Below are 21753 nucleotides of genomic sequence, written 5' to 3' on the forward strand. Positions count from 1 at the left end.
TGATAGCTGAAAATTGCTTCTGTGATACAAGTGTACAAGGATTATTGTGAAAGAACTGACCAACCCAATAATCGCCCCATCAGTTTTCCACCCATCTTTGCTAAAATCTTCGAGTTATTAGTCAATCAAGCACTGGCCGATCATCTTGCGAAAGGTCATCTTCTTTCTGATCGACAGTATGCATCTAAATAATCCAGTTCTACTGCAGAGATTCTAACAGTCATCTCTTCCCACATATACCATAACGCTAGATAAGACGAAGGAATCTAGGGTTGTAGTCCTTGATATATCTAAAACTGTTGACCCAATCTGACACGAAGAGCTCCTAATAAAAATTAAATCATACGGCATTACTGGATGAATGCTAAATATAATCAGATCTTTCTTAGGCAAGAGAAACCCCAGGTTGTCCTTGATAGACGTACATCCAAACGGTATGAAATTAATGCAGGCGTGCTTCAATGGCTGATCCTTGGATTGTTATTGTTCCCGATATTCATAAACAGTCTCCCTAATAACATTGTGACTGAGATGGGTATATTTGCTGATGATTCAACGCTCTATAACAGGCATGTGGGAAAAACGGATGTACACAAATCTAAGACTATGGCAGAATGCGTTGAAAACAACTTCCAGTTCGTAGTGAAATAGAGCTGTACATTAATGGTCACATTTAATGCTACTAAGAGTAAGGTTCTTTCCTTTATTAATTTAAAAAAAAATCTCAACTACCGATAGCCATGACTAATAACACTTTACCTGAAAGCTCATCCTTCAAAATCCTCGGCTTAACATTTACAAGCAACATGAGCTGGACCAAATACATTAGTGACATTACAAAAGCTGCGGCAAAGAAAGTGGGTTCTTTCAATCATGCTAGAAAATTTACTCACATTTGAGAGTATCTTATATCTCTACAAAGCCATCATTTGCCCATGCATGGAGTATTGTTGTCACATTTGGGCTGGTGCATCCACCGCTAGTCTCTATCTAATAGACAGAGTCCTCAAAAGAGTCTCCAATCTAATAGGTCCAGCATTGTAAACTAAGCTCTAATCCCTGTCCCATCGCTGCATTCTTTTTTTATTCTTAAAAAGGAGTTGCAACGTATCAAGGCCCGGAGTGTATCATAGTCAATGGGAAAATATTGTAGTAATCGTTAGTAGTTGAAATTTGGTAAATTGGATTACTTAACGTGACGGCTCATCAAGAACTTGTTCACGCTGGACTTGAAGATGAACATATTGTAGTCAGTTGGAAAGTGGGAAAACGGAACAGAGTTCCAACGGCGCGCAGTTCTGAGAAAGAAACTTTGTTCATGGAATCTGCTTTTAAGTGTTTCATCCATGTGCCTGTTTTCCAGGTACTTTAATGGAATGTGCTCTGATGAACTCATCATACTTGTGCCCCCCTCGGCGTACATACCTCGACAAATCAGCTTAGCAGCAAATTCTCACCCCTTTCACTGTGCAGATGCCAGAAATGCTTCTACTCTAATAGCTTTTCTCTAGGATTTTTAGACTTTGGAATTACATCCCTGTTACTTGCTTCCCTAAGTTGTAGTTACATGTAGAAGTTTAACTATAATGTAAACAAACATCTCCTTCCGTAGTCCCCTGTTAACATGGTCACAAATTGTGCCCCCTTACGTACAAGTGTCAATATGCTTCGTTTGAGATGAATATGAATACAAAAAAAAATGGTTAGTTTTAGAGAGAAAGGCGGGAATGACCGAGAGAAATGAGGAAGAGGGCAATAGGAGAAGGATAATGAAGAAGTTGTAAGTTTGTTTGTCCAAAAGGCGGAAGCATGATATCCAAAATTAAATATGAAGTGGATGCAGACAATTTTAAAAGAAAAACATCCTGGTATTTAAAATTAACCAAATATGGTGTTTTAACTAAGAGTGTTTTCTAATCGCCACACAAGAGAATTAAATATAAATAGAAACTTATATTATGATCTATAAATAACTGTATCTTATATATATACATGTGTGTGTGTGTGTGTGTGTGTGTGTGTGTGTGTGTGTGTGTGTGTGTGTGTGTGTGTGTGTGTGTGTGTGTGTGGATTGGTGATCATTTTTATTCATGATTATTTTCCTTACTAATTCTTCTCATGCTTTTCTCTTTGATATCACCTCCATACGTTTTTTTTTCATTTCTTAAATATTTTTAAAGTCAAGTCGTTGTCATTTTACTCTCACTCTTGCGTAATCTCAGCTTTCTCTCCTCTTCTAATGAGAAGCACTTAGCTTCTAAATGCTATGGTCTAAACAGGTAGGTTTATTTCCTATTTCTTTTTCTTTTATAATCCTTAATGACCTGCTGATAATGTAATAAAGCCCTCCGTTAACTTTACTCCTTATCTTTTTTTATTATGTTCTCTCTTCCCGTCCTCCCCCCTCTCTCTCTCTCTCTCTCTCTCTCTCTCTCTCTCTCTCTATATATATATATATATATATATATATATATATATACATTTATATATATATATATATAGATACATTTATATATATATATATATAGATACATTTATATATATATAGATACATTTATATATATATATATACATTTATATATATATATATATATATATAGAGAGAGAGAGATACATTTATATATATATATATATATATATATATATATATATATATATATATATATATGTAGGATACATTTATACGTTAATCTCGGTTCATTTTTAACTTTTTCTCAAACGTTAACGACTAAGGCTAGAACGCTACATGTTTTAAACTATATATATATATACATATATATATATATATATATGTATGTATGTATATATATATATATATATAGTTTAAAACATGTTTAATATATATATAAATATATATATATATATATATATATATATATATAGTTTAAAACATGTAGCGCTCCAGCCTTAGTCGTTAACGTTTGAGTTATTGTCAGATGGATGAGAAAAAGTTAAAAATGAACCGAGATTAACGTATAAATGTATCCTTGCGTATGTGTACAAAAACACTTTAAATCGACTTACACTAGCTAAGTTCGATTTTTTTGGATTTTGACCTTTTTAGCAGCTATTTTTACCGGATGAAAACTAAATCGACTTTGTTCATGGAATATGCTTTTAAGTGTTTCATCCATGTGCCATCGAATTTGTTCCACAGGTCCAAATCGTTTATATATCAAGATTCAAATCTGTAGACCAAAAATTGAATGATAAGCATAGTAGACACCATTCCTCAGACAGACAGACAAACAAGGTCACGTTAATCTATATCTATATAAACATATCTATCTATCTATCTATCTATCTATATATATATATATATATATATATATATATATATATATATATATATATATATAATATTAGTATATTTGGGCAACATTTTTCTCTTATGCATTTTTCATTGAACATTAGGAATAATTACTGTTTGTTTCTCGTAAGGTCAGCTTTTTTCATTTGGCGGACCAATATTCAGCGTTCTGTTCGAGTGTAAAAAGAAATTTGCTATAGTGCTATAGTCGCGAACGTTTTCGACTTTCATAAGTCAGGCGAATAATAAAACCCGACGTTGTCCGAAATTGAATAAGGATCAACGAACGTTTTACACTTGCAATACTTTTATTTTCATCGAAATCGGTAAAATCACCCATTTTTCAATCAAATCGATTGATTGCCTGTTCTGGTCGAGGACTCACCGCGGATCACCAGGAGGAAGCTTTACATATCTCCCTGCAGTGACTTAGTTCACAATACACTGTAGGTTGCATTGCATTGAAGAGAACCTTCTGTTTTTTTTTTATAAAATTATTTGTATATAATGGCTTGAATTAAAGTTTAAATGCAAAAGTCAAGTATCGTTGTTCAGTTGTTCTTTACGCAGAAACATTTATTTCGAACGCACTCCTGTCTTATCAAATAACTTACTGTCTATTTTTTTTACGCCGGGGCCCTTCTGCTTATGCGCTGATAAAACTTCTTAAATTCAAATTGAATCATGATGTTAGGCTGTATAAGGATGCTACGTTTGGTCAAAATTGGACTGTTGCTTCTTTAATCAGATTTTTTCAATTACCGATTTTCGATATTTATCAAAGACAATCTTATACTGATCTATTTAAGAACACTCCCAGACACATGAAATACATTTGTGTGAAACATTTTTAAAAATTGACCTAGCCGTTCTGTAAGTAATATGGAACGAACTCACACACACACACAGTGTCAGAAATCGTCAGTAAAAATTCGTGGTAAACACTGGAATATTTAGACTTACTATCTTTCGAAGCTTATAACTTCTTGACAAATGTAATTCAAACCCTAATTTTTTAATTAAAGGAGCAAATACCAAAATTTAAAAAAATAACAGGTTTAATAACAAATTACGCTTTTTTTTAAATCGGTTTTCTTTAAAAAAGATTTAAAGAAAACAACGAAATTTCACTAACTTCGATTATAAAATATATATATAAATTCCAAAAAAATCACTTACCTATAAAAACTACTATTCGATGAGTACTTCAATTGTTCATTGTTAAGAATTTATCCATATTTATACTTATATTCCATGTCCGTTTTAAATAAAATACTTTTTTAAACAAGGATAAAAATAAATGCGAACTCAGATTTTTTTTTAACTGTTCAAATAAAGGGAGACAAGTCTGATTTTATTCGCCTTTATATTCCGGTGACTTTAAATGGACATAATTAATATCTCTTTTTACTGCGTGCTGTAAGCCAAAATTAGTATTTTGATGCCTCCGTAGGTAAAAACTGAACACATTCACATTGCCGTTAAAAAAAAAAAAAAAAAAAAAACAGTCGACCGATTTAAAAAATTTTTTTTTTATTCTCTTAATAAAATACATGAGTTTTTGATTGATATATTTTAATACTTCTTTATCGAGTGAATTTTTTTTTAATATCTAAAAAAAGAAAACATTGAATGAAATAGAAAAAAATTGTCTTAAGCGTCCGATATTTACTTGACATTCTAAGCATAACATAAGCTTCCACTTAAAAAAAATCAACCTGGTTTTTAAAAAAAAAGTTTTACACTTTGAACAGGTAAATTTCCAAAACACACTTCTTTTGTTTTGTTTTAAATTAGAATATTTTATTTATTGATCTTTTATCTTCAATTTGTGATATATAAAACTTTGGTGAGTAAATTAATTATTAAAATTTTAATAGATCTTTCAAAAATGGGGGGGGGGTAAAAAACGTTTGTCTAAAATATTATATTTAGTTTATTGGAAAGAGCATAAAATTTCACATTGACACTGAAAATATCGTAAAAATTGAACCAATAGGAAAATTTTTATAGATTTTTAAATTTTAAAAATATTTAACTCGTAAAATTCAATTGATTTCATTACGTAAAAAAAAAACGGGTACATGAAGGTACTTTGTAAACACTGTTTATTTTTTTAAATAAAAAATAATATTTCTATTATTTTTTTAAACAACTTTAATAGTTTATTTTTGAAGTATATTCCATAAAGAAAATAAACAATTCACTTTAGAAAGAGACATTACGAGTTTTTTTTTTATATTTTATTCGCAGTTTTGTGTTGGGGTGTCAAAAATTCCCAAAAAATTCTGATACGCCTAGACGAGCGGGTTATTACCGTGGGGTTCCGATTTCGAATCTCGCTAGATTCAGCCACTCTGGTGAGTCGTAAATGACGACACACGTGTCCGTGGATAGTTATATTTTAAAAACAATATATATGCCGCTCCCCATGTTGGTTAAAGGGAAAATTATTCCCAACTTGCATTTAGGTAAAAATGTACTTTCGTAAATCATTGAATTAATTCAAAACGTACCGCAAAAACAAAAACAAATAATATCCAAGTAAATCGCGATATATCAAAACAGTCGTGCGAGATGGACAAACGGGTTAAGAGTCTCATTACCGTGGGGTCCCAACTTCGAATCTCGCTAGATTCAGCCACTCTGATGAGTCGTAGACGACGAAACAAGTGTCAGTGGATAATTATATTTTAAAAACAATATATATATATGTATATATATATATGTGTATGTGTATATATACTATAATATATATACTATAATATATATATACATATATATATAATATGCATATACTATAATATATATATGCATATATATATAATATATATATACTATAATATATATATAATATTTTTAAATAATATATATATATATATATATATATATATATATATATACCTACAGACACTAGTGTTTCACCCTTTCGAGAATCATCAGTGCAGAGTGTCACGATTAACACCGGTCGATAGATACGAACCCAGCAACAGAAGCCATCTCTGACTCCATTAGCAATCCGCCACCGTTAACCACGAGAAATACTGTTAAAATTTAAACATTTATTTTTAAATGTTTTTTACGTCCGTCAGAGTGATCTAATCATTATATGATGATTTACACATACGATAAATTGATCGAATTTATTAGAGCTGAAAGTGCTCAACGATAAGCAACGAGTTTCTTTAATGGACTGACATAATGATAATAATAATAATAATAATATATATATATACATATATATATATATATATATATATATATATATATATATATATATATATATTCGTTGTCTGTCACGCTTACGTTTTAAATGGGGGGTTCTTATAACGAAACACGCAAATTTAATCGACACATCTTCGAAAAGAATTATAATTGAATTTTAAGCAAGTCTGAATCTCTCAGCATGTTTGGATAGTCCATGGAGACTTTCTCGTCCTGAATCTCAGCGGGTCTTGTTTATCTTTCCTGAACAGACGCGTGGGTGCAGTTTTGACCGGAACCAATCAGAATTAAAAAGATAACATAAAAAAGAGCCTGACATTAGATCTGTTATGATCATTCCTTTTACATTTTAGAAAAGACAAAAGTATGATTCTAAGAAAAAACATTTGTGGCCAGAAATGGAGTGAGTAGTAAAGGTGTGATAAATAGTCATAAAAAAATAGTATCTGATGAAAAGAAACGCGATTGAAATATATAATTTTTAATGTCATTGTCACCGTCATTGTCGGCTTTCGTTTATTTTCTTTATTTTTTTCTTAACCAAGGGAAAGCAACTCTTACTGAAAATAAAATTAAAATATTTAAATTTGAAAAAAATACTGTGATTTATTTGCGTGATGCTTTCACTTACGTCCTCAGAAATTTAACACGTGACTAGGTGTGTCAGCAGGGGCTGGTTTCTGAGTAGTTTTCACAGAGTTCCAGCTCGAAATGAGCCGGTAAAAAGTGTCGGTGGGGACTGACTGAATAATATAAATAGAAAATATCATTGCTTTCAAGAAGCAGAGAGAGAAAAGGAAAGGAGTGGAAGAAAGCGATAGAGAGAAACAGAGTGAGAGTTAGGGGGAGAGAGAGGATATATTATGACATCACAATGTAAACTGAAATATTATAAATTTGCACGTGAATGATTTAGATGGTAGGGCATATAACGTAAATAAATGAGAAAAGATGAGAAAAGAGTGTGCCTATGCAGAATACGGACCGTGCTGAAATAACGTTATTATTTACGAACTCATTCTTAACATGGGGAGAGGAGGGCATGGCGTTTTGTAACTTTCATCTAACAATTTATTGAACAAAAGATACCGTAAAAATTGAATTTAGCTTGAAACTTCAATCTAAAAAAAAATAGCACGGTCGCTATTCAACATAAGTACAATAACAAGAAAGGAAAAAGAGTGAAAAGAATGAAAGAGAAAGAGCGAAGGGGAGGAGGAGGAAAGTGATTTATTATGACATCACAATATATTCGGAAATCACCGAACAATGGATATCTCGGAAAAAAAGTGTGTTTTGTCTATTGATTCTGTTATTGTTAGACAGTTTTTGTAAACATTGCACAACGCGTGAAAATATTGTAAATAAGAGTGCTTTGTAAATAGGTCTATAATTTCTTCAAATCTGATAAACTTTCAATAAATTACAAATATCTGGATATACTTCTAAAACATCTCATTTACCTTACAAAACCAGTTCATGGCACTAAATATACGCACTAATGCACAATGTACCAACATTGATTTAGCGAGCCGCGGGTCCTCTAGAAATTAAAACAAAATTATGACGTTGCTGCTAATATTGGTATAATGTATATTGTATCTCATATAAAAAATTATGTCAACTGGATTTTTCATGTTAGCCCCAAATAGCAATGCATCTGATAAATCCCTATTTGATTATGACTAGACAATTATTTACGCAAATTTTCAGTCTGTATCTGTTATATGACAAAACCAGAAATTCCAATCGATTTCATAGATTACATACTATATCCAGCGCTATAATTATTCAAGTAATATGCACTAAACGAGATTCACCATTTACTTTCATTATATAATAATCAATGGTAACTTCAAAATAGCGTGCGTTACCAGCTAGCACAAAACAACACGAGGACGGGCATTTTACTTGCGAGGAAGCATAAAACAACAAAAGAACTTTTTCAATCTCTGATGAAGGGTTTTACATCCGAAATTATTAAAAAATATTCCCATTTAAATAAAAGGAAGAAAAGAAAATATTTTGTATCTTAACATGTTTTGTTGTAAACAGTTTATCTGTTTATTCAAAATTATATATATATATATATATATATATATATATATATATATATATATATATATATATATATATATTATGGCTATGTAAGACCAATTTTATACTTGTTTAGAAACATTCTTTCTTGTAGATTGTGAAATTAAAAAATTAAAAATGGATACGCTTGTTGACCAGTTTCGAAGCTCGCTCAATAATACCCATAGCTCATCTATAGGAGAACACCTACTAAATAATCGTATTTGTGCTTCGAATTTCAGTGCTGACTTTTTCCCCCATTCTTAGTAAGTCGCACTCTGTCTACCATCTCAAAATTCTAGAAACCATATACATTAAGACTCTGAGGCCTTCTCTTTGCAAAACAAAAAGAGAATCTCTAAGGGCTTAATCTGGTTTCTATTTAATAATTCCCGGGTTTTTTTGGGGTTTTTTTTTTTTTTTTGGCGTTCCCCGTCCCCGCTTTTTCATCTCCAATTCATTGTTCCCTCCCTTTTTTCTTTTTAAAATGTGATTATTAAGCTTGATTTTAGCTCTGTTGAGCGAGCTTCGAAATCGGTCAGCTGGCGTATTCATTTTTTATTTTTTAATTTCACAATCTAAAATAAAGAATGTTTCCGAATAAGTATAAAATTGGTCTTTACATAGCCATAATAAAATTTTGTACCCCGCAATATATAATCAACAGATCAACTATTTCGTTGTGTCACAAATCTTTGGTGTGTTTAAATATGTAATTACTTAAGGCCTGGATTGGGACTCAATTATGTAGTTGACAGTGAATGAATCTAATCATTCAGTCCTTAGTAAAGGAAATCACAATGCTTATATAAACACTGTCAACTATCGAAGGATACTCAATTCGTTTTTATGACATTTTACCAATTACATTGGTTTCATGGCTTTTACTATTTTTAGCATGAATCTTCGCAGTCTATTGTTCTTTGTTAAAGCAAGTTAAGTTTAAGAATTGTTTCCTTTTAGTGAATATGGATTGCTTTAAGCTGCTGACGTCATTGCGTTGGACTGTTAATTGTCTGTACTGCCGATAAAGTTGCACTCCTTCATGAAATCCGGGTTGGGCTTTTCGGAGTAGCAGCGATTTCGAGAGTGTTTGTCCTTTCGAGTCAAAAATAAAAAGTGAGTCATTAAATTTTGACTGACATTTTTTTTAACGGAAATCGCTCGTGACAAGACATGAAGCCACTTGATATAAGGAGCTAATAAGAACGAAAGATGATTATCCCAAAAAGAGAGGATGCCTATTGACCTTGGTATTCAAATGACTAAGGCTGTATGTAGGAGGAGCAGGGGAGAGTACCCCAACTTTGCAGTTCTTGGAATGGAGCTTCTGGAATATGAAGTTATATTAGAACGAGGTATCAAAACAGTGAATTGATGTAAACCACTAGATCAACGAGTCAAACGAGCTGGAACAACGGAAGCAGGGAATATATCAGGCAGTTCTGAAGAATATATGCAATTCCACAGCGGACTCATTCATATGTAATATATTGATGTTGGCATTTTGTGGACCTTCAGCGTAAATGGAGATACCCTGATATTATTGTAGCTCTTTTGTTAAAACTGCAAAAGTATTTATTTACGTTAGCAGGGACGCCCGGCGTAGCCCGGTCGAAAAATACGCTTAAATATGATATTTTAATTCTTGCAGATTTCGTATATAATATTATAGAGTTAATGTTCTATCGATGTTTTTGATATATATAAAGTTGCGATTTTAAAAATAAAAAGATATATCCATATGAATCCGGTGCATCAACTTGAATCGAAATCGAAACTAAAGCTTATAAAAAAACACACACACACATATATATATATATATATATATATATATATATATATATATATATAACTTGCGTTCCTTCAGCTATGATCGAAACTGAAACTAAAATTTATGAAGAATTCTTGATAAGATTATTTATAAAAAAAATAGATTACTAGAGTGCCATCAGCTATAATCGAAACTGAAACCAAAACTTATGAAGAATTCTTGGTAAAATTATGTATTATAAGAAATGGAAGTCCATAACAGTTAAACGACAGTCACTCGGATGTAAGCGTGACACACACAATAAATAACACACACGCTATCGAATTGATACATAGATGATAGCCATAAAGCGGTAGATGATAAAAAATTACTGGACTGTATTAACAAGTTTCAAGAAGTGGGCATAAATTATTTTGAATAAAAAGAATAAACAATTTTTGTAAACTTCAATCTTTCAGATATAATCCCAAAAAATGCATAATAATAATTATTATTTATAATTAAAATTATTAAGCCCTTTTAACAATATTTAAGATTGAGCACTGTCGGGTAAATAAAAACTAAAAGCCAGTCAACTAGCGTTTATGCAACGTTCACGACTTCCGCTTGTTTGAACACTCTAGACTGTCTACTGTTTATTTATTTGCTTCCCCACTGAGCAAATTAGGCACAAGGCCGTTTTTTAGTGTGGGGAGGAAAAACCAGCTCCCCCAAGGGGGCACTCTGGCAGGGTCCAAAATTAGCAATTAAGTAATTGTTCGATATGAATGTTTGCCCCCACATTGACCTGAACTGATTACTTCCTTTTCCGCTCCTGGCCCGAAGGCCAAGAACAGCCTCTGCGCCTCTGTCTACTGTCTGCGCCCGATTTAGGCGTATATAGTTGTTAATTTCCTTCGTTCCCGTGCCAATTGTTTAGTGATCCAGAAGTAAAGGCTTAGCAAATGGAGTCTAAGGTGGCTTCGGAGCTGGGTTCGAATCTTCCCAATTGTCACCACCTACACTGATGATTGCGAAAGTATGAAACATTAGTATCCGTGCTCATTAAAAAAATTATTATTATTAATTATAATTTTAATTATATATTTTATATTTCAGATTATTCTACGACGACACAGCTAACAATTGAATCCGATATTTACAGAGACAAAACCACTATGGAACAAGGTAAATAAGAAAGGTTTTATTATCTTCATTTGACGACATTTTAAGTCGCTTAACTAACTTGAATAAGGTAAACATTATGTTTCAAAGAAGATGACTACATTCGTATTATCTATAAAATTATGACGTCATAAAATTTAGTAAATAATTTGCTTTGTTTGAAGTATACTGGCTAACCAGACCGACGTTGCCCGGGATGATATGATTGCAGTTAGTGTAAACCCACCTGAGAGTTTAGGAGAAAATCTACTTTTGTAGTTACTTAAATTTCAAATTTTACGTGGACGCGGAAACTTTATTTAGTTATTTGTAGTATTTCAACTCTCAATAGTCGGTTATTAAGTATAGTATTTCCGCATTTTACTGTATTATTCAAATATTTTTTATTTGAAAATAACTTTTATTGTTTGTTTCCATCTATTAACAGTCGGTTATTGCGTACTCCTATTTGGCCCTTTGTTTTTGTTCAAATAAATTATATTCCTTTTTTTTTTTCGTGTTTGATGGAAAAACATATTTCTATTTGTTTTCTTTCAATAGTACAAGCTCATTTGTAGGTAGCCTTTTTTCCTATTTTTATGTAATACTAATGAAGTTTATTTGAAGTGCATTTAACTATATAAATGTTACAAACAACGTATATTTAAAAAAATTTTGTGGTTTGTCAAGTATTATTAGTAACATAGTAAGTAATGAATAAGTATTGACAGACGTACGATCACGAAAGAATTAAAATCCAAACAAAAATTTGAACAAATTTAAATGAGAAATCTGAACTTTGAAGTGTCGGATATAGTGATAAAATCTTTTTTATTTTTATTTATTCATTTATTTATTTATTCATTTATTTTTATGTTGTTACAACAACAACAACATATATATGCATGTAATCGTCGTCGTCGTCGTCGTTGTCGTTGTCCTTGTTGTTGTTGTTGTTGTTGTTGTTGTTGTTGTTGTTGTTGTTGTTGTTGTTGTTGTTGTTGTTGTTGTTGTTGTTGCGTCCAATATTTAGCTAATAGATAGCCTCTTCATGGTAGGAAGTCAGCCCGCTCGAAACTGGAGCATAACACGCGTGAACCCACCGGAACAGCACATACATTTTTCTTCTCTTCTACTTCGAGGCATTGCCTCCACAATAACACACAAAAATGGAGAAAAGAAAAAAGAAAAAAAATCACAGGCCAAACTTCCTACCCTGAAAGGGCTATTTATTAGCGAAATATTGAACATACAACAACAAAAAAAGTAAATAAAAAATGATTTTATCATTATCTCTGTAGCAATCGAAACTTGCTACAATCACAGACAGGAGCTAATTCTCGCGGCTCGAGATTTTAAATCCATTTTCTCCCTGGATCGTCCAGTCAAACCCCAGCTCTCAATCATGTGACCGGGTACAACAAAAACAAGCTAGCGAACAAAAGAAATTCATCATAAAAAAGCAACATTTATTTTTTCACAACCTCAACCATAGTAAACTCGTCAACAAAACAATTCGTCGTTAACGACTTCAAATTTCACTGGAATAGTACAAATTTAAAGAAATTATATATAATTCTACGAAACAAATTTGAACACTGTCACGAGCATCAAGACTCGTGTTTACAAACAGCTGTCACGGACGGACATATTACAAAATCCTCACAACTTCGAATTTTCTAAATCACAACTGACACACATAAAAGAACCTTTCTTTTATTTCGATAAACATTTTTGGTTTTCTTCCGAAAACCAATCCAACAAATGGGTATCTGTAGCAGTCTTATAAAGTTTATATGCTTATTAACATGTCGCAGAAAATATCTTTAATCTTATTATTAATAATATTTCATTTTTTTATATATATATTAATATAAATGGTAACTATATTGTATCTATCGTTTGTCATTGGGGAAGTGGTATTTTCCACTGGAGAGCCATGCATTTTACATCTTTCCTGTTTTTAAATCACCAAAAACAGCTGCATGGTAGTCAGCTTATGATCCTCTTTTTCTATTTAACAAATTTTAGTTAAGATTTTCTTTTTTTCTTTTTTAATTAAGGTTGTTTTTTTTCACTTGTTTCTTTTTTCTGTTCTATATATATATACATATATATATATAATGTGTGTATATATATGTGTATATATATATGTGTATGCATCTATATATAATATGTATATATATGTATATATGTATATTACATGCATATATATGTATATATGTGTATATCTATATGTATGTATATGTATGTATACATATGTCTTTATGATGAAAATAATGGAAATAGTCTCCGACAAAATAGAGAAATAAAAAGGAACAAACCGTATTATGTGTTCATCAATGTTTCGTCTTTATTTCGAGATTTCCTCTGGATGAATGTCTTTATATGTCATTTTATATGTGTTATTTATATATATCTCCTATTATGTCTAGAAATGTCTTTATATATATGCATATATATGTATCCATATATATGTACGTATATATATATGTGTATATATATATATACATATATATATATGTATATATATAATAATGTAATCTCTGAACGTACATATTATTCACTGGACAAAGCAGGAGAGGGTAAAGCGGTAGCTCTAGATATGTTTAAGGCTTTTGACAGGGTATGGCATGAAGGTCTTCTCAGGAAAATCAGATCATACCGTATCACTGGACGAATACTTAACATAATTAAATCCTTCTTAGATAAGAGAAAAATCCAGGTTGTCCTCGACGGTCGTACATCTAAACGATATAATATAAATGCGGGAGTGCCTAAGGGGTTTATCCTTAGACCTCTATTATTCCTAATATTCATAATTGCCCTACCTAACAAACTTGTCTCTGAGATGGGTATATATGCTGATGACACCACGCTCTATAACAGACACGACAGGAAAACAAATGAAAACATATCTAAGAAAATGGCAGAAACACTAGAGGATGACCTCCAATCTGTAGTGGAATAGGGACAAAAATGAATGGTCACATTCCATGCTGCCAAGACTAAACTGTTTTTATTTCAATAATTACAAGAAACCTTCTCTACCACCAATAGAGATCGCCAAAGACTCTTTATCTGAAAGTACTTGTTTTAAACTCCCCGACCTAACGTTCACAGGAAATATGAGTTGGAAAAATTGAGAACATTGCCAGGACCGCTCCGAAGAAGGTAGGTTCTCACTACCGTGCTAGAAAGCTACTAACGCCCGAAAGTATCCTGTACCTCTATAAGGCCACCATTCACCCATGTATGGGGTATTGTTGTCATATTTGGGCTGATGCATTTGCTACTAGTCTCTCGCTCCATTACAAGGTTCAAAAGAGAGTCGTCAAGCTGATAGGTCCTGAACTATCATCTAAGCTTCAGCTTCTGTCCTACCGACGAAATGTTGCATCCCTCTACCTGTTCTACAAGTATTTTAACGGTGATTGCTTCGACGAACTGCAAGCACTTGCATCCCCTCAACGTAAATACCCCCGACAAACCTATAGGCCACGTCATGCAAAAAAAAAAACAACAAAACAAAATAAAGAAAACACGTTATCAACTTACTCACAGTAGAATTTTCACGGTCCGTTGTTCTATCATTGTTGCTAAGCGACGACATGGAAAAATGGCTTTACCGATGATAGATAAATTAAAATAATAGTTTCAATTATCGATTATCGGTAATTATCAGGAGTATTCTGAGACAAAACTTAACTAAGATCACTCCCAGACTTATACACTAAAGTTCTGTAATTTTTAAAGAAAATCTGTTCAGCTATTTCGGAGTCTATAAGGAACGAACTTACACATAAAGACAAAGTTGCATTTATATAATTTTAGAGATAAGACTAGTTTTGATCTCGATAATACTAATTGAGTTGCCTCCCTTATTCTGAATTAAAAAACTTAGCTGACTAAAAACCCTACTTTTCGCTTCGTCATAAAATTTGATTTTCTTAGTTAAAAAAAAACGACTTGATCAATTTACGTGATTTTTGGAATATGACATTTTCGTTATGTGACGAGTATGTACATCATAAAGATTTTTCTGTATTTTTGTTTGTCTAATCAAGTGTAATTTTAAGTAAGCATCCTTTTAACTATTCCTTGTTTATGATAAAAAAAAAAAAGATTTGGCAAATCTTTTTCTCGTATGGGTCTGTCTTCTAGACCACTTCCTGTTGCCAACGATCGGAAGTGTCCCAAATTTTAACATTCTTATATCATATGTGTCAATGGATGAAAAGCTCATAGACCTTCATTTTTTTACAATTATTTTATCAGTTTGTTCAAGCTGGGGATGGGGCATCCTACTAAATGCCAAACATTTACCTGCTATTTTATATACCAACCAAGAGATCTTTTTAAGATTCATACCGCCCCTTTAGGTTCATTTGCTTGAATCTCTTTTGCACTTGGTTCACCGGGTATATTTCCCAGATAGTTTTTGAAAATCTTTTTCATGGGTGCAGTTGGTCCTATAATTACTGAAATTATTAGAGATCTTCATAAGATTCCATCTTTTCTTTTTTTTATATATCGTACATAAGACATTCGTATTTCGTTATCTTTTCCTTCTCAGATCTGTTTAACCCCGCATCATTGGGGACACTAACTTCTATTATGGCTGCTTCTTTCTTCTTCTTGTCCCATATCACTAGGTCAGTTTTAATAGCTCCGTTTTCAAGGTACGTAACTGTAGGAATTGCTGAGTCGTAATGGATAGTGTATGACTTATTTCCAATTCTCTCTGATATATATTTCCAGGACTTGTTGCTGCATTTGATATTCAACCTTTTACAAATCGTCCATTATAGATATTTACACACTCCATTGTGTCGCATTGTATAATAGCTGTCCCTCAGCAGAACTTTAGAGCTGGTTGTCAGGTGGCTCACACTCTTTATTTCTTCATGGCAGAACCTGCACTTGCTCTTATTTACAATGCCTCCCCACGGGACAGATTAAACACCAGGAACAAAAATTAAAAATTGTCTCAGTAGTGAATGACTTCTCCTCCACTGACAGAGAACAAGAAACGGAAGTGCAGCATCTGAAGAACAGATACTACACTGTGATCTCGGCCCAAAGGGCAGAACCTGCACTTGATGTCATTACTGAAATCACTCTCGATCTTGAGCAGCCATTATAATCCTCACCTGATCATAGTGAAACGATCCTCTTTTTAGCCAATCTATAAAGTCTTCTTTATCTATATTTACACAGAAAATACTTCGCATACCGTTGGTTGGTCCATTCTTCCAGTTTTTTGTAATGGAAGTTCTTGGTGTATTTTTGGCAACTCTTTTGGGTTATTTCTGTAGCAGCCTTTTTTTCTGATTCTGTCTCATTTGTAAGACAGTGTTATCTGTACATATATGTACATGGGCATCTAAACACATGAGCACACTTGGCAACTGTCGTGGTTTATGAGTATTTATCTCTCGTACAGTGAAAAATATGACACAAGTGTTGGAAAGTGGAATTAAAGAGCCGATGCCCTCGAGGAGGAGCAGTCTGACCTGAAAAACATTGCCTGAACAATACCGTGGGCATTTCCCAGTGTAACATAGCATGGGCGACTATATGCAAATACCGAACCGTGAGCAAAGTGACGTCACAGTAAGAAAAAAAGAAGACTATAAAAAGTAGAGAGAACGTCCGAGAAGACGATCATGTTAGAAGCTGGGCACCCAGGCTAGTCAGTTATGATCGAAACCGAAACCGAAACCAAAACTTATGAAGAATTCTTGGTAAAATTATTTATTACAAGAAATGGAAGTACATAACAATTAAACAACCCGGATGTAAGCGTGACATAGAAAATAACACACACGCTATCGTATTAATATATAGATAATAATAACAATAGGCATCATACATCGGCTGATACCCCGCAAATTAGCCGTGAAGGTTAAAGGGGGATAGAAAGATTAAAAAGAGAAGCACTAATCAGATCCCCTCGTGATAAGTGCAAATAGTGCCGGGACCTTGGCGAGGCTCACTGCCACCAAAATTCCAGTGAAGACCAATGGTCGTTGCCAGCAAGAAAGCAATAGTAAGCAACTGTTCCGATAATGCAAAGTGATTTGTAAAGGTATCAAAAACGGTGGAGGGTACTGGAAATCTGAGGGGACTTGTTGTCACCCAGACTTCATGAAACACCGAAACGGTTTTTATCAGTGAGTAATATCTGATGATGATCTGCGTCAGTACAAAACGTCACAAGTTGTTTTTAGAGAGATCTTTGATAGCTTGCGTGATTACTCCTAGTGAATAATAATAATAATAATAATAATAATAATAATAATAATAATAATAATAATAATAATAATTATTTGAATGCCGCCTAAAATATTGGGGTTTGTAGTTTTTCAATTGTCCTTCTAGATGACTTGATACTACTCCTAGTGTACCAACTACGACCTGGATTATTTGTGTTTTAACTCAGTGATCTCTGATCTCGTCCACGTCACTATTCTGATCGACAATGATCAGGTGTTACCTTTTCCATGCAGTAAGACCCGTTGGTTGCGCTGGTCAGTCTTTCATTCACGACCGATACTTGTCAGTTCCTCTCGTGTTAGGGTTGATATGTCGTCGTCTCGCTGATCGGTCGCCAGCTACGGAAAAAGCAACAGTAATTCACAATTCGCCGTCCAGCAGGAAGGCACTCAATGCAAAGAAGAAAGAAAAAAAGGTTCTTCTAGTTTATTAGTTAATTTTCAAACAAATATATATATATATATATATATGTGTGTGTGTGTGTGTGTATGTATGTATGTATGTATGTATAACTACTTCATTTACTCACATAAAATTAATATACGAAAGTATAAATTTATGTGTAAACTTTAAGTATTTACTTCAAAAATGCTCAATACGTAGGTAGAGCTAGTTAGTAAGTTATAAAATATATATGGCGATTAAGCTACACTGAATATTCCGCGTTTAATCCACTCTAGGACTCTTCAGGCTTATGCGCATAAGCCTGAAGAGTCCTAGGGTGGATGAAACGCAGAATATTCAGTGTAGCTTAATCTCCATATATATTTTATAACTTACTTACTATATATATATATATATATATATATATATATATATATATATATATATATGAACTCAATATTTATGAACTATATATATATATATATATATATATATATATATATATATATATATATATATATAGTTCATAAATATTGAGTTCATACAGTCGGCAATTAGTCTTTTGCCTTTCCCTTTCTTTCTTTCTTTCTTTCTTAATAGTACGGTGTTAGTGATACGCGGCGTCGTGGAGAGGAGGGGTAAGCGATCACTCTCAACTGAATCACTGACTGACTCAATGAATAACTAACTCTTTGACTCTGCACTGATTTAAATAGTGCAGGATGGGGTAGCGTGCGGTGTTTCCTCAAACCACTCAACCACGACAGCGTCACTTCTTCATGTCTAGATTGGTCCCTTTTTAGAATTCCCACACAATCGCACCTGGAAAGGTTGTGAGCTGTTTATGAGACCTTCGAGATCACACTCGTGATCCCTAGGTCAGATGACTGTCTTCGAGGTGTAAGCAATCATTCTCCAACATATGGATTCGCATTATTTGCTCCAGTTCACCGCATATGTTTTCGCTCAACCTTTAAAGTGACATTGTTGTTGACGGATAAAGATGTAAGGTGTCATGATGTGGTCCTTACTTGAAGCCAAACCATGGCGGTGGCCGGAAACTTTGTTTTCATCATTCTGAGCACGTCCCTGTTATTCGTGGCAATCCAACGATGCATTTGAGGGTCCTGTTGTCATTACTTGGATCGGTAAAGAGCATGAGTTGTACAGCGGCGCATCTCCGATCTCGCTCGTTGAACATTGTTTCACTTTCAGACATGATAGAAGGCCCTTATCACTTTTGGGATTTATACACAGCTGGCCAACTAGTAGATGGTCTGTAATACAAAAAAAGAAAACGTTTTTCATCAAACGGAAATAGAATCATATCGTCCTTTCTAGAGCGATAATTTTTCTCGTTCCACCCTGTATTTGTTGCGATCTCCACCTTACAGATAACAATGGGGTCTTCCACTTACTATAAAGAGTCGGGGAATATTCTCTCATGCGTTATGCACACATAGCAGTCGGACTGACGTATAACCACACTCTTTATTTGTTGTATTGCTTTTCTGTTCAATATATTTTGTTTCCGTTAATTATCAAGTTACCTTTCAGTATTTTCTTTAGACTATCGTGCTTAAGTTAGTAATAAGACTTTAGTTGACATATTCCGCTTAAGTTTGAAATATCATGTTCTTTTTCTATCATATTAAAGTTTTAAATGCAATTTTCCTTAGTCTATTGCACTCAAGTTTTAAATAGTATTTTCGTTTGTTTTTCACGCTTAAGTTTGAAATATTTTAGAATATATTTTGTGGTGCCCACCCCGTGAATTACAATGAACTCTTGCATTTATTATAAAAACCAGGGAATTCTATCTCGGCGTTATGCACAAGGCATGCACACTTAGCAGTCGGACTGACGTATAATCACTCTCTTTATTTTGTTGCATTTGCTTTTCTGTTCAATATGTCTTATATTCATTAAATGTTGAACTGTGTCTTTCTTCTAGACCATTACCAGTTCACAACATTATTGTGAACATAGATTCTTTATTTCTAAATTCTACAATCGTTAAATTTCTAACAATATGTACTTTATATACTCTAGATTCTTTTTTTTTATATCTTATAGATATTGAAATGGATGAATTCATAGCATCCTCATCATCCTCTTCTCCTTCTTCATCCAGCGACTCAGATGAAATCGATACAGAAAGTGAAGGTATGACATACATCTATTGTTCTTTTTTTTGGGGGGAGGGGTATATAATTTAAAGTAAACTATGCTAATATTAGAAACGTCTGTATTTTTGTTCATGTATCCGATAAATACTATTTATTATTATTACGAACGTGCCATTTGATAGGAATGATATTGTCATGAGGTGTCATATTTATTTGCTTTGCAATAAAAGAAAGAAGAAGGAAATCTGTTGCTAGTTGTTATTAGGAGCTGCATTTTAATATGTTTGTTTCACTTCTAACTGAATTATTGGTTATATTTACGACTAGCAGACCGCCCAGCGTTGCCCGGTCGTAAAATATGTTGAAATATTAAATTTTTATTCGTGCAGATTTCGTATTTATTTTTATAGAGCTATCGATTATTATATTGTACCCAATAGATAATAATGATTTCAAAAAAAGAAAAGATATGACTTGGCTGCCATCAGCTAGAATCGAAACCGAAACTTACAGCTTTCCAGCCTTGTCCGTTACCGTATGACCTAAACCCATTCGTATAAAAAGGTGGCAAAAATCGTTATTTAACTTTTTATAACTTTTTATTATAACTGTTAATTAGCACATGAACCGAAAGAAATGGGGATAGTCCACTTACGCCAGGCCAAAGTCAATGTTTTTTTTTATTTTGACCTCATTAGCAGCTATTTTACCGGCTAAAAACCAAATGGATTATTTTAAGTCTGGTAACCAAAAATTCATAGAAGAGTTTGGTAGAGAATTTCCGCACACACACAAGCAATGTCATATATATATATATATATATATATATATATATATATATATATATATATATATATATATATATATATATATATATAAAAGAGGTGGGTGTAGTTTGCTTGAAGCATTGTAAAGTAAGTTTTATTAATACAACTTACAAATACATGTGTACATATTCATGTATTTCATATACACATTATATTTATATTTGCACCGTGATTACCCGGGAAAGTCAGTCTGGTGGTATATCCGTGTTATATAATATTTCGAGAAAGATCTCATCGTCAGATATTTATTTGACTGGTTCAAACGTGCTGTTGTAAACAGTAACAGTCTCGCAGCAAATAATAGCCCGGGACTTGTTGATAGCATTTTAATTTAATATAATACAGGTTTTTTTTTCATTTATTTTTTTTCTAATTTATTTATTTTATAATAATTTATATTTTATATTGAGGAGATTTAATTAATTAATTAAATAATTTGTTTTTGTTTCTGCGTTCTAGTTGAGGGGGTGAGACATAGATTTTGAATTAAGTCGGTTGGTAAAGGGAAACTACTTGATGGGATGATCTAAGCGGAATAACCGTGTTATCTTTGTATAAGTTCGGCTATTACTAATTACAGATATTTCTTCTAAGTTAAGTGTATAA

The 21753-nt window shown here is 32.7% G+C and overlaps 1 protein-coding gene across 1 annotated transcript in view; it reads left to right on the forward strand.

Annotated features, from left to right (window-relative positions):
* The window catches only part of LOC145246726 (uncharacterized), an 89220-nt gene that overhangs the window by 60998 nt on the left and 6469 nt on the right, over nucleotides 1-21753 (forward strand). The window contains exons 3-4 of the mRNA XM_080108477.1: nucleotides 11484-11552; nucleotides 20268-20357. Coding sequence (XP_079964603.1) covers nucleotides 11543-11552; nucleotides 20268-20357 — 100 coding nt within the window. The 5' untranslated portion in view covers nucleotides 11484-11542. The remainder of the gene's footprint in view (nucleotides 1-11483; nucleotides 11553-20267; nucleotides 20358-21753) is intronic.

The sequence above is a fragment of the Euprymna scolopes genome, chromosome 24, assembly GCF_053919585.1.
Source record: "Euprymna scolopes isolate OS-2025 chromosome 24, ASM5391958v1, whole genome shotgun sequence".
Classification (NCBI taxonomy): Eukaryota; Metazoa; Mollusca; class Cephalopoda; order Sepiida; family Sepiolidae; genus Euprymna; species Euprymna scolopes.